Here is a 13,814-nt window from a genome sequence, read left to right as displayed (position 1 = left end):
TTTATATCGAAAAGGAAAGTTTTTTCGTCAAATCATCTGTTGAGGGGTTTTAAACTAAGAAATCTCTGGAGTTTTTTTTTTTGTTTCGTTTTTAATTCAAAACCCCATTTAGCTACGATCATAGAATTTGGTGACTGTAGTTTGCTTTAAAATAATATTGAAGAGAGAGGTTTTCAACTCTAAACGCTCTGTAGGGGAATTTTAAACTCAAAACCATCTGGAGGGGTTTTAAACTTTAAAGAAAAAGCCATCTGGAGGAGGGAGATTTAAACTCAAAACCCCTTTGGCTACGCTCATAAATTTTATAGTGTGTAATTTGCTTTTTTTTTTATATTGAAGAGGTACTTTTTAGCTTCAAACCCCAACTGGAGGAGGGGGGGTTTAAACTCAAAACCCCTTTGGCTACGCTCACAGAATTTTGAGTGTAATTTGCTTTTTTTATATTGAAGATGGGGTTTATCGTAAATTTTGGAGGGGGTTTTAAAATCAAAATCTTCCTCAACTGTGCTTTTGTAATTTGGGGATTGTTGTTTGCATTTTTTTTTTGTTTTGTTTTATATATATTTAACTGCAAAAACCTCTGGTAGGGGGTTTAAAATTCAAAACCCCCTGTAGGGGGTTTTAAACTCAAAGCCCCCTGGTAGAGGGATTTGTATCTCAAAACCCCCTGATAGGGTTTTTTTTTAATCTCAAAACCCCCTAGTAGGGGGATTTAAACTCAAAACCCCTTTTAGAGGGTTTTTAACTCAAAACTGCCTCGGCTGTGCTGTGGTAAGTGATGATTTAATATTAAAATCTCACCTAAAATAAACAAAATGAAAGCAAAAATCAGTCACTTAATTCCGTCCCCCCCCCCCCGCAGGGGGGATTTCTTTTCGGGGGGGGGGGTTGAACCCCAAGAACCCCCCCCTAGCTACGCCCATGCATACACGTCAATACTTTTGTCCAGAAGTTTTCATGTGTAACACAGTAACCAGACGATGGCGATGATGACAGGGGATGTCCTGGAACAAAAATCATTTCAGAAAATTCAATGGAGAGAAAATGACCGGCCAAAGGACAAAGTCTAGAACAAAGAGTTGACTTCATTTTAATTGTTCAAACATACCTTTGCAGCATCAAATGTAGGTCTATAACAAAGAAAAGTTCCATAGTTATTTTTTAACGTAGAGTGTCCAGTTAATTAATTTTCCCTAAAAATTCTATTTGAGTGATGGGTCTGAGTAGTTTCCGTGTCTTTAAAAATCCCTGGATAGAATTCCCTGCTGTTTCGCATGGAAAGAGACTCTTATGTGGATTAAACGCTGCCCAATAAAAAAGACAAAGATTTTTGTTCTATCTCCCCTTAATGACCATTCCTATGTGGAGCATCAGTAAAATTTACTTGTCTCAAAAATCAATATTCGATTTAAAAAACAAAACACTGTTTTAACCATTGATTCAAAAAACTTTTATTAGACACGCCCATCCATACCAAAATGGTACGTTCGCTCACCTGTTTGCGGCCTGTTCATTGTTACCTAAAAGACATCAATAGAGCGAGGATACTTCACTCGCTTTAATGAAGACGCATGAATTGTGTAATTGAAAAGAATCATTTGATTCGATTTTAGTACGAAGGTCTTTCGCGAAAAAAAAGGGGGTTCAGAAGATGAAACTTCACTTCATTTAAAAATGTTATTTCTTGAACATTGATAATAAATCCGTTTTGTCGTATTTACTTCATTTTTTTGGGGCTTCTCAAAATATGGAATAATATGGTGAATATAATTTCTAAGTGGTTATCGCTTATAAATGAAATGAAAGCCTGGGAATGAGCTCTGGTCGAAATGATGTCGCCCAGACAGAAGTTCCCCTCTCCACACAACTAGTGTCTCCAAAGAAAAGCCAGGTGCCTTTACTGTTAGGGATCAGCGGCGTCGCATGTTCTACGAGGGTGTTGCCCTGTGCTGCAAGCTGCCTAAGGATAACGGGCTCCTATTTTTGTCCACAGGATACACTCCTGAAGTCATTTCGTTGTTTGCGTATAGCCGCATAATATGGCAGCAGATGTTTGGATTTAGAGTTTTCTTTCTCCTAGAGTGGGTAGCCAGCCAGGGTTAATATACTATTATTATACTATAGGTTATATTAAGTCCCTCCTATCTGAAGATTACTGGTTTAGACTCAGTTGCACGCCTTTACGCATTCTTCTCTCAGTGATAATAGTTTCGTCGGACCCAATATCTGTATTCTGTAGGGGGAAGGGAGAAACCTGAACACTGATCTTGAAAACGGCTCTAACGAAAAATTTTCAATAATATAAAATGTCTACTCGAGGATGAATATCCATTGGCTATATTTCTGCACGAATTCCCTATGAATATATTTTATTTTTAACATTTTTTTGAGTAGACTCCCTTTTACATAACAACACAATCTTTGATTACTATCTGAGTAGATCTATCTAATCAATTCTAGTCAATTCTAGTCAGTCTAGAATCTACCAATCTAATGACTTAGACTATCTATAGTAGATCTAGACTAGATCCAAATATATATAAAATGATATAGATCTAGACTAAATCTAAAAGTAAAGAGAAACAAAATAGATCTAGTCTAGATTCTCAAGATTGAAGATCCATTTCAGTAACTATAGTAGTTTATGCTATTCGGACACCTATAGGCCCAAATTTGAAAGTTTGACTTTGACAGCGCATTATTTTACAATGGTTTGACATAGAAAAGAAAATGACGTATCAAAATCTTCTTTAGTTAAAGGAGAATAAGGATGACTACTTATATTTGTTCCCCAAACCTATATTTGTTATTATATTTAAGGTCAAAGAGGCTGTGTGTTTTCATTTAAATCGGACACATTTGACCCACATTATTTGATTCCGGACACCATAATTTATTTCGGACAGTCTCTATATTTAGGCATCAATAAACTCAGATTTTAATTCTATATTAACATTAACTAAATTTTAAGATTCCCAGGCATAGCCCCTCACATGAAATCATTACGATGTTTTCAAACTATGCATAAATACGAACACAAAAAATTAAAATATGAACACACTTATTCTACCAAAATTAGGTCACTGGAATAGTGATTTCTGCACCGACTTTTAGACTTATTTTATGTTTGTTTATTTTATGTGTGTTGAATGTTTGGGGTTTGCATGATTAGATGTGTGTTGAATGTTTGTGTTTTTTTTTTTGTTTATTAATTTAATAAATTTCTAATACAGATGATCTTTTGTAGTATAGTAGGCCCCTATAGGTTACGATAGCCATTCTTGCCTAACTGAATCCTCTATATTCTCTCTATATAAATCTAGATCTATCTAGTAGGTCTAGATCTAAGCATTTAACTTCATTCAATGTACCAAGCTCACTCCAAACATTTGCCCATTTATTCTCTATTGAAAAAAACAACAACAAACGAACAAATATAATATAAGATCATTTTTATTGATGTCCAAAACTGGCTGTCCGAAATAAATTTTGGTAAGAAAATCGTAATTTAATTCGGACACCGTATTCATTTTTTTTTGGTATGGAATTAGAAAACTTGGCTTATGAATCAAATAAATTAGCTCCAAAAACAGAATAAATATTGCCAGGCTCATTAGTATAGACTTAGCCAATCAAAAAATATAGTCTTAACTCTAGGAAGAGGTAAAGTCATCCGGGTAACATAGGAAAAAACAACAACCTGACTAACAAATTTGAAATTCGTTTTTCTTACATAAAAAGACAGCTGAATGGAAGGAAATTGGGTCAGAATCATTGGAAAATGGACACGCTTATTATACAGCGCGCTAGTTTTATAATAAATATTAAAATAATTATTTAATGACCACAAAAAACAGCGAATGTCCGAATTCATGTAATGTCCGAAATAAATAAACTACTATAGATCTAGATCTAAAATCTAAATAAGTAAAATTGTCGACTAAATATAATAAATATTAAATAGATCTAGATCTATTACTAGTATTACTACTATTACTATTAGTTATATTAGTATTACTATCTGATGATCTTCTTGACTTAACTTTAACTTACTTCTAGTTTACTGTCTAGGCTTCAAGATTATTTACAGATCATTAGAAAAAGAATCTAGAATTTCTAGATCTAGCCTAGTAATTAATACAGTAACTGTATTACAGTTACAGACTACATAATCAACTACATAATATTAACATGATATCTCATACTTTGATATGATCTAGAATCTAGAGCCTAGGCCTAGTCTTGACTTAAAACTTAAAAATAAGGATGGCTGCCTGGTTGTGCGGTTGGTGCGCTGGACTGTCGTTTGGATATATCGATGGTCCCGGGTTCAAACCCTGCCCGCTCCCATCCCCGTCGTCCTGTGGGAGGTTTGGACTAGGAAGTAAAATATCTTCAACTCTGAAGGAACATCCGAAACATGTAAAACAAACAAAACATTTACAAACATAAGGACTTAGGTTTACTAAACTCTAATAATATCAAGATCTATGAGTATCTACAATCTAAATCTAGTAGATCTAATACACTATCATCTAGAATAGTGATCTAGACCAGTGTTTCCCAAACTCAAACTTTTTCTATAACGCCAATCACTGAACACTTCCCACATTCTGAGAATTTAGCGACAACTCTTTTTTTAAGTAAGATTAATTCCTATTTTTTTAAACAAAAAAACTATTATAGATCTAAATTTAGCATTACTTTTTTCATTTTCAAACTATTATATTAAACTCTAATAAAAGACAATAAAATAAGAAATAAATTTGATGTCTTTGAAGAGAATAACTTCTTAATATCAGGCATGATATTGGTACAAGCTGAATTTTAATAGTTAGTGTGGTATATATCTAGCCTGTTGCTATACCTTTGTCTTTTTTCTTTTTCAATTTATTAAGAGAATCATGTTTTGTGAAAATAGATTAAATAGGAAACGAAAAAAAAAATTATAGATTGTTTTAAAAGATTTTCAGTACTCTTCAGACAAACCAAAAATTATTTAATGTTGGATCTTTGTATACACGTTAAGTTTCAAATTAGTGTCAAATCTAAAGCAGTTCTCCAATAGCGTGTGTAACAACTAGACAGGCCTCAGCCATTTGGGAAGCACTGATCTAGATATTTCTAGTAATAAATTAAGTTAAAAAATAAGTTATTAAGTATAATAATAGAATCTAACAGTAACCCAGCAGGGTCTTTTACTGAACTTACTGAATTCTTAGTCTTATTATAAGAATTATTTAGTTATTTTATTCTTAAAATTTAAATTAGAAATGCTTAAAAATAGTCTTGATTCTCCTTAATAATTAGATCTATTATTATATAGAGATATAATTATTAAATAATATCATAATATATATAATAAATTATACAATGAAAATGATTTTTTAGATTAAATAGATAGTCTATCTACTGCTTCCTGATCATTTTTTAATGATTTACCTACCATCTCAATAATGAATAGATTATAGACTCTACATCTAGATCTAGAGCTATAGACTCTAAATGATATGGTTACTGTATATATATATTCTAGATCCTAATCTATATTAGAGTTAGACAGTATGCCAAAATTTCCAAATGACTAGATTCTTGATCTATACAAACAAATACATCTAATAACATTACAAAACATAGTTTACATTGTTTAAAGATAGTTAATGACACCAAATTTATTGTTGCACTGTTGATAGGCTTGTAGCCTTATATAAATATGGCAATGTGGCAATGTCTTGTATTTCGAGGATTAAGGATGAGTGCAGTGTTTCACATAACTATGCAAACACAGTTGCAACCTGCATATTTTTCCATTTTGCACATCATACAGATGAAGCTGTCTGCTGGCAGTATTTGAAGTTTTCTTTTTGCCTTCTGCATCTGTCTTTCTATCTCAAATGTGTGTCCTGCTGCCTTTATGATAGCTCTCCAACTATTTCAGAAGCCATTGATCTGCTGCCTTTATGATAGCTCTCCAACTATTTCAGAAGCCATTGATCTGCTGCCTTTATGATAGCTCTCCAACTATTTCAGAAGCCATTGATCTGCTGCCATCTCCTTTCCTCTATGCCAGTGAGGTCAAAATGGCACCTGAGTTGATATTTATAGCGCTTACTGGTCGTCTCCCATGCAGGATAAGTGTCCAGCAGAACATAATTATTTGTAATTTCTTGCTAGCATATGCCCATTATGCCCAAAAGCACCTTTGATGGAAGCATTTGAGGAGCCTTGCATACCCTCATCCACTGGAATGGATATTTTACTATTTACAAGTCTATCTCTTTCTTAACTTTTTTTTGGAAAGAAAACAAAATGTTTCTGCATGTTTGACTTGAGATTCAATTCTAATGATTACTTTATAAATATATTATTCATTTAAAAATCTTTTTCAGATTGTTCCAGTAAGATACAAATTGATAGCTTTGTCAAAAATAACAACAAATCAAATGATGAATAGATGGAATTAAATCTTTTAGATTTAACTGCTAGACTTGTTGTGTTAAAACAGAAATCTGTCTCCATGTAAATAGTTCATAATATGTATGATAATATGTGAATCAACATGGACACCATTACAAATTTTATTCACTATGTGGATAGTTTTGATATTGACTATATTTCATGGGTGCTTTGGGTCTTTTATCCAATATTATTAACATTCTTATTGCCAGCCTTTATTGGGCTATTCTTATATCTTTCTGCTCTCATGCTTTTTATTTATAAACAACGCATGAAACTGAAAGCTGCTTATGACCATGACTTTTGGGATGGTGCAAGGAAAACACTAAGTGTGTTCTGGACAGCTCAGGCAAAAATATGGCATGGTAATCATTTAATATATATATATATATATATATATATATATATATATATATATATATATATATATATATGTATGTTTAGGCTTTAAAATAATCATTACAGGGTATCTAACATATTTAATGTTAAATGTTTTTATTAGATAATAGTATCTATGATACATTCTTTGGAAAACTTTTAATAGTCAGTGTATGGTTGTTTTTACAAAGCTTACATAAATTCTGTCTGTCTGTCTGGTAAAAAGTTTATACACATTATATCTTTGACACCCTATCTTTGATCATATTGTCACGTCCGGGGATCTCTAACTAGAATGCTATAGTTAGACAGGCACAGGCATACAGCAGTAGAACTTTCCTAAATCTAATATTGTTTACATTATTATTGAAAAGTAACGGATTGCAAACTGAGTGAGGAGTGTTGCTAGAGTCTTTATTTTACGTTTATTTTAGATTTTATCAAACATTAAGTTATTTCAATAGTACTATTTTGTGGTTATTTTATTTTAAGTTACATCACTGTGCTTAGCATCATAGTATTATTAAGGGCAATGTTGTTGTTTAATACGGGCATCATATAATGCTCTTGCTCAATACTATCCATCCTTTTAGTCTTATTAGTTTCCCCTTTAAACTCTCTCTTATATATATACATGATGCCCCTTTCTTTCTCGCTCTCACCCCCCCCCCAACCAGTCCAGATTAGTGATAGTGATTATAGCGTATTTGGAAAGCTAAAAGCATGAAATAGAGCTAAACATAAACAATTGATAAAAATATTTCTTATTGCACAGATTTATTGTTGTTACAAATTTAATTACATGACTGATCCAAACTAATTGATATAACTACACTTCGTTAAAGCTTTTGTTTTTTTAAAAAGTATTTTTTTCGTTTTTCTTGTTCATTTACATGTTTTAAAACATCCAATTAAAAAAATCAGCAAAGTCTTAATAAAACAAATGTATTCTATGACATTGAGTGGTGGTGAGATCAATGATATTATGACAAAGAAAAATACATGTTCCATTATTGGTCTTTTAATGTTACTTTTCAAAGGAGTTTTATACTATAATCACATAGTTTCCATACAAGTTTGAAGAGCATGTACATTTTTGAGCTCTCTTGTTAACTGTTATCCAGGTTAGATTATTTTGAAAAACTAATATTTTCAATCCAATTTGTTTTCTCAATTGTATTATTGTTTAATATCTGATTAAGGGTATGAGGTGGAAGGCCTACAGCATATACCAGATCAAGGTCCAGCTCTGATAATTTACTACCATGGTGTCTTACCTGTTGATTTATATTATGTAACAACTTCAATTATTCTGGAAAAGAACAGATTGATTCACCTTGTTGGAGATAAGTTTCTGTTTCACATTCCAGGTAGATATTGAGGCCAAATGCATTCACATATAGTTGAAAGTAAGATCTAATCATCTCCCATTTATTTTTTTTAATTTGCTTTGAGATATATTTTATAAATGTACAGGTTTGGTTGTTTCTTTAGAATGATTTATGTATTTCCTAGAGGCATTTTGCAATGTTCATGACTTTGTAGCTGTTATTATACAGTTCATTGTGTTTACATTCTGCAGGTTGGCAAACTATGATGGAAGTCTTCAATGTTACACCAGGCACTGTTTCAAGTTGCATAGATGTTCTGAAAAATGGACATTTGCTGTCTATTTCACCAGGTATATAAATAATTTATTTTAAAATTTTCTTGATTTTCATCTTAATATTATTGTTATATGATCTTGTCATTTGCTATTTCATCTTCCAGATTAACAATCTCTTTAATATGTTTGATATTTATATCTTCAATAGTTTTAGTTTTTTTTACTCAGTTACATGCATATAATAAAGTTAATGTACTCTTGAGACCTTAATATCATTAGTAGGGCAAGGAAATGAGTGAATTGGTTTTTTAAAGAAATTTATGCCTGGATAATTATCAACTTTCTTTACTTTTTAAGACTAAGTACCCATTTATAACTCTTTGAAGTTGAGGGAACAGTTGAAGCCCAATGTTTGCAATAAACTGTAATACAAATTGATAATATTATTCGTTTTGCTAAAATTCATTCCCTAATTAGTTGCTAGTTAGAACAATAATAAAGTAATTGAAAAAAAAGTATTTTCTTAAATCATTTTTTCAACACATCAATATCTGCAAATTTTTGTAGTGTCATTAAAATTTGTTTCTATTTTTTGTTTTGCTTTTTTTTTGAGGTGGTGTAAGAGAAGGTCTTTTTGGAGATGAAAATTATTCTATAATTTGGAATAAAAGATGTGGTTTCGCTAAAGTTGCTATTCAAGCTAATGTTGTAAGTATTTTTTTTTTTTTTCATAAAACGGAAGGAGAAGTAGGCAGTGCTAATCCAAAATATAAACAGCTTTTTATTGAAGAGTGTAGGAAATGAATGGCTGCTAGAGCTAAGTTATTTACTCTGTTAACAAAAAACAGCAGAAGGAAATTTTGTCCATTATATTGGAAATTAGATTAAGAAATGCAAATTAAAGTCAAAAACATTCTTGTATAATAAAAAAAAAACATCAAGTGCATTGACAGGACTATTTTTCTAAAAGTTTTACATTTATTTGGTTATTTGATGATATTTTGTATTCGATTACAGTGCTAATGAATGTAACCAAAACTTTCTTTTACACTTGTTACGCTCTTACAGAAAATGAGTCACTTAGTGAGAGGATTTTCTTAGTAACATTTTTAAAATGCAAAAAGTATTTGTTAAAATCCTAAAGGTTGAATTTCTTCAATATATAGATTACATCAAAGTTTATTTATTTTAATAATAAAATGAAATAGCTTATAGAAAAGATTTTAATGATTTAGATGGTTTCTGGTGTTAAAATATAGTTGAAATATACACAATATATTTTTGTCTAGGTGATCATATACTCTATAGTGACAATGGTAGTCTTAAATTTGACAACTATAAATGTAATAATATTTTGTCTATATTTTCAGCCCATTATTCCAATGTTTACTGTAAATATACGTGAAGCTTTCAGGACTCCTGGTTGGGCTAGAGGTATTAGTTTTTTTACTATCTGTCATTTTTTAGCATGAAAAGATGCACACAATACTAGAAATTTTCTCTACAATTATACTGCATTGACTTCCCAACGTGACAGGTTTTTAGCACTACAAAAGAAAAATGTAACAATGCTATTAGAAATGTATCATAATGTTAATAGGGTAACTTTAAACATAAAATGATATAAAAGAGAAGCTTCTATAAGAAGACATTGTCATAAGATATTCTGATTCCCAAATTTTGCAATAATTTTTTACTGTCAGTAAAACATGAAGATGTGGTTTTGCATATTTTAAGAAGACTCACTGTCAAAAGTCATCCTTCAAGGTACAGTGGAGCATGAAAAAAGGGTTGTCAAAAGAAAATATTAGAATATGTGTCCTCTGTTTGGGAAAACAGAAAAGAAAACTTAAAGAACTAGAGCAGGGGCAATATAGAGCAGTGAGATTTATAGCAGATGAATATTCACATTTGACTAGAGTAACACCATTAATAAAAATCAATACACTTAGAGACATTTCAAGAAAGAAGAATAAAAAGTAAAGCATAGTGACTTGTATGATGTCATCAGAGCTTTGAAAGTGAGGCTATGTTTGTCGTTTGCTAATGAAAGATAGAAGAAAGGCCATGTTTTTTTTCATATCTAGTTGATGAATGTATAAATATAATATATTGATAGTGATATTGTTTTCTAGTGTGAGAATGGAATGGATTAAGAATACATATATATATCCATATTTCAGGATTGTTATTTATGTGGAATGACTGAGTTGTTAGTTGTAGGACCTTAAGAATAGATCGACTATTTAAATTCTTATATACTGTGACAACAAATAAAAGTCTCTAATTAACATGCACAACTAGATTAACACAAAGAACACTAATCTTCATTTTTAAAGGAACATCTGTGATTTAAAATGATAAGATTATATATCTAAATTTAGGTAGGTTTAGTTTCAAAAGGATTTTGCCCAGACAAGTGTGAAATATGTTAACTTGCTTGAAGCGTGAAGAAAATTTCATGGCTTTTTTGTTTTTAGCTGCATTGCAATCATAAATTGTTATTTACAAATGTTCTTAAAAAATAATAGCATCTTCAGCATATCCATGTTTTTTTTTAAAATTGTGTTGACATTTTATTTTGTTTGCTAATAAAACAACAACAAGATTATATATTGTTACCAATCATACATTTTTCAGCTTGGCTGAGAGGAATATATGAAAGAACAAGATTACCGATAGTTCCAATTTATGGATTTTTCCCAGTAAAATTGAAGTAATTGTTTCAAATTTATAATCTATTGTTTATTAGAATTTGTTTCAGAGTTAGTAAGTGTTGTTTTTTTCTGAAGTGACATTTTAAATAGAAAATAGTTTTATAAAACCTGTATTTTTTTCACTAAACAGATTTTCTTTTTCTTAGTCATATTTAAGATTTTATTATCATTTGACTAAAAATTTGACTTTTTTTGTTTGTCATTGTTTCACCAGAACTATATTTGGAGAACCAATTTTACCAGTTCCAAACACAAGTCCAGAAGAATTAGCAGAAAAGGTAAACTTTTTTTGTAAAGAAATCTTTTTTGTGAATGCTATATTTAAAGGACCAAATACTTTTATGTTCGATATTAAAATAGATATAAATATTTTGAAGACTGATTTAGTATTTTTTATACAAAGCTGACACTGATTTAGCATTTGTTATACAAAGCTGACACTGATTTAGCAAATTGTTATGCAAAACTTAGACGTTTTATTAATGTTATGGTTAAAATAAAATTTAAATGGCTCATAAATTAATTACTTACAGTAGTATTGTAATTCTTCCAACAACTTCAATTATAACTGAAGAACCTTTTTTTTTTCAAAAGAAAAAAAAAAAAGTTTTATTAAATGTATTAGACTTATCACAGTTGAAGTAAATATTTAAGATCTAATGCTCTGAAAGTTCATTTTCATCATTTGGTGACTGTGTTCACATTTTTATTTTTTTGTAGGTGAAAGCAGCCATTGAATCTTTGATAAGAAAACATCAAAAATGTCCTGGTAGTATACTGCGAGCTTTGTTAGAAAGGCTTCCATTTTTTCGATGAAGATGTTTTTTTATTTCATAAGTAAACCCGATTTGAAAATGCCTATGGTCTATTTATTAATTAAAACTATAATATCCTATAGAGATGTTGAAAAATGAACTATATAAGCCATAATATTGTTTGTCTTAAGATTACTTTTGTCAGAAGAAATATGAAGATAATCATACATATTTTTCTTTAACCTGATATATTTAAGCAGTTTGAAGAAAAAAAAAGATTTGAAAAAATATATTTAGCTATCTCTTAATTACTACAAAGAATTAGTTCATATAAATTAAGCTTGGCAAAAATACACAACACTGTTTTACCACCAACCACAGTTTGGTCCACAAGTTTTCAATATTCTTGAAAATAAAAGTTCACCTTGTCAGCATTCTTATCTTGCATATCTATTAAGATTTTTGTTTGTTTACAATTCAGTCAAATAGGTCAAGTTCATATAAATATGTTTGTATATATCTTTATGAGAGTTTTTAGAAAACATCTAGTAAGACGTATAGAACCACATATTAGTCTATCAGCTTGAAAATGTGTCCACCAAGAGTTATCTGGACTTTTCTCATTCTTAATGTTTTGTAAAATGTTGAATTAAGGCATACTGAAGCTTCAACATTGAAGAAAGAGAAAGAAATGTCATAACACTTGATGAAGTAGACCAATTTCTTACACTAGAAACTTAATTTAGACAAATTCAATATCTAAGTTTAAAGACATTAAATAATTGAAACAGTTATGAAATAGTGACAATTTAAAGCAAAACAACCCAAGTCTTGAATTCTATAGGATGTACATAAGGTAAAGAAACAAAAGTATAACAAGTGATTTTGATAAAAATGCAATTCCAGTAATTCTATACTTGAGGCATATATCTTTGGGTTTGTTGTTGTTAATATTTGTTTTATCAATAAATTCCCAATAGTCATTCAAATGTAATTTTTTTTTTTTTACTTTTTATATTGTCTACATTGACATATTATGGACATTTTATGAATTATTTTTTTATAATATTTGAGATCAAAAGTTTTGAATTATGGCCCATAGAATTATGTGCACATAATATTGATTTAACAAGGATATATTTTAGGCTATTTGTTTTGAATATCGAACTTCACAACTGTTTTAATAGGTTAGCTCAAAAGTCAAGAGAATATAACTCTAACTGATCTTAGAATATATAGATAAATTATGAATATTGTTTTATAGATAAATACATGCTAGTTTTTGTCAGTTATCTTTTTTGTACAATGAGCATTTCATTTCTGAAATATAGGAAACTTATTTTTCAAGATTTTAAAACAGAATTAGTTTTAATACCTTTCTGTGTTGTAAAATGTGTTTCAATAAAAAGATGCATCATTTTTGTGCATATTTAGTCTGACTCTGATACCAAAGTCTTTGATAATCACATAACATAAAATGTCTATTGATTAGTTATATTTAAAATAAAAGTACTGGCTGTATGTACAATAATGAATATTTTTATAACTTGTCCTCAAAATTTTTGAAAACAATTTGCATCATAACATAAGATCTCATTTGTATTGTTTGTACTTATAGTGAATCATTATTTATAGACAATAACTTCATGAGCTCTAACTTGTCCTTGTAAACCAAGATTTTTTTAAAAGGAACATTGCGAGAGTAAAAATATAAAATGTTGCATTTTTAGTTCAGGATACAATAAAAACTGATGTGAGATTTATACTGAAATGGTATGTTTTGTGCAGATTGTTCTATTTGTGTAGATGTTATGTGACTTGTGTAGACAAGTGTAACAGAAACTCATTGTGATACTCATTCCTTAAATAGAAAATGAAATAAACTGATTAATTTAACTCATT

The 13,814-nt window shown here is 30.0% G+C and overlaps 2 protein-coding genes across 4 annotated transcripts in view; one reads left to right on the top strand and one right to left on the bottom strand.

The window, feature by feature from the left end:
• Positions 1-13,814, bottom strand: part of LOC106077623 (putative RNA polymerase II subunit B1 CTD phosphatase RPAP2) — a 273,180-nt gene that overhangs the window by 190,800 nt on the left and 68,566 nt on the right. The gene's annotated exons all lie outside the window — the stretch shown is intronic.
• On the top strand, positions 2,386-13,683 carry LOC106076576 (transmembrane protein 68-like). 3 transcript variants are annotated; one of them, XM_056030960.1, is made up of 9 exons: positions 2,386-2,469; positions 6,390-6,821; positions 8,037-8,204; positions 8,417-8,515; positions 9,054-9,148; positions 9,811-9,874; positions 11,081-11,156; positions 11,372-11,435; positions 11,878-13,683. In XM_056030960.1, the coding sequence occupies exons 2-9, from the start codon at positions 6,560-6,562 to the stop codon at positions 11,971-11,973; spliced, it is 924 nt and encodes a 307-aa protein (XP_055886935.1). In that variant the 5' UTR covers positions 2,386-2,469; positions 6,390-6,559; the 3' UTR covers positions 11,974-13,683. The 3 variants fall into 3 exon arrangements, with proteins under 3 accessions (XP_055886935.1, XP_055886936.1, XP_013092855.1); XM_056030961.1 differs by having other exon boundaries at positions 2,456-2,572; XM_013237401.2 differs by lacking the exon at positions 2,386-2,469 and adding an exon at positions 2,477-2,628.

The sequence above is a fragment of the Biomphalaria glabrata genome, chromosome 5 (assembly GCF_947242115.1).
Source record: "Biomphalaria glabrata chromosome 5, xgBioGlab47.1, whole genome shotgun sequence".
Classification (NCBI taxonomy): Eukaryota; Metazoa; Mollusca; class Gastropoda; family Planorbidae; genus Biomphalaria; species Biomphalaria glabrata.
This window is presented reverse-complemented; position numbering and strand designations above follow the sequence as displayed.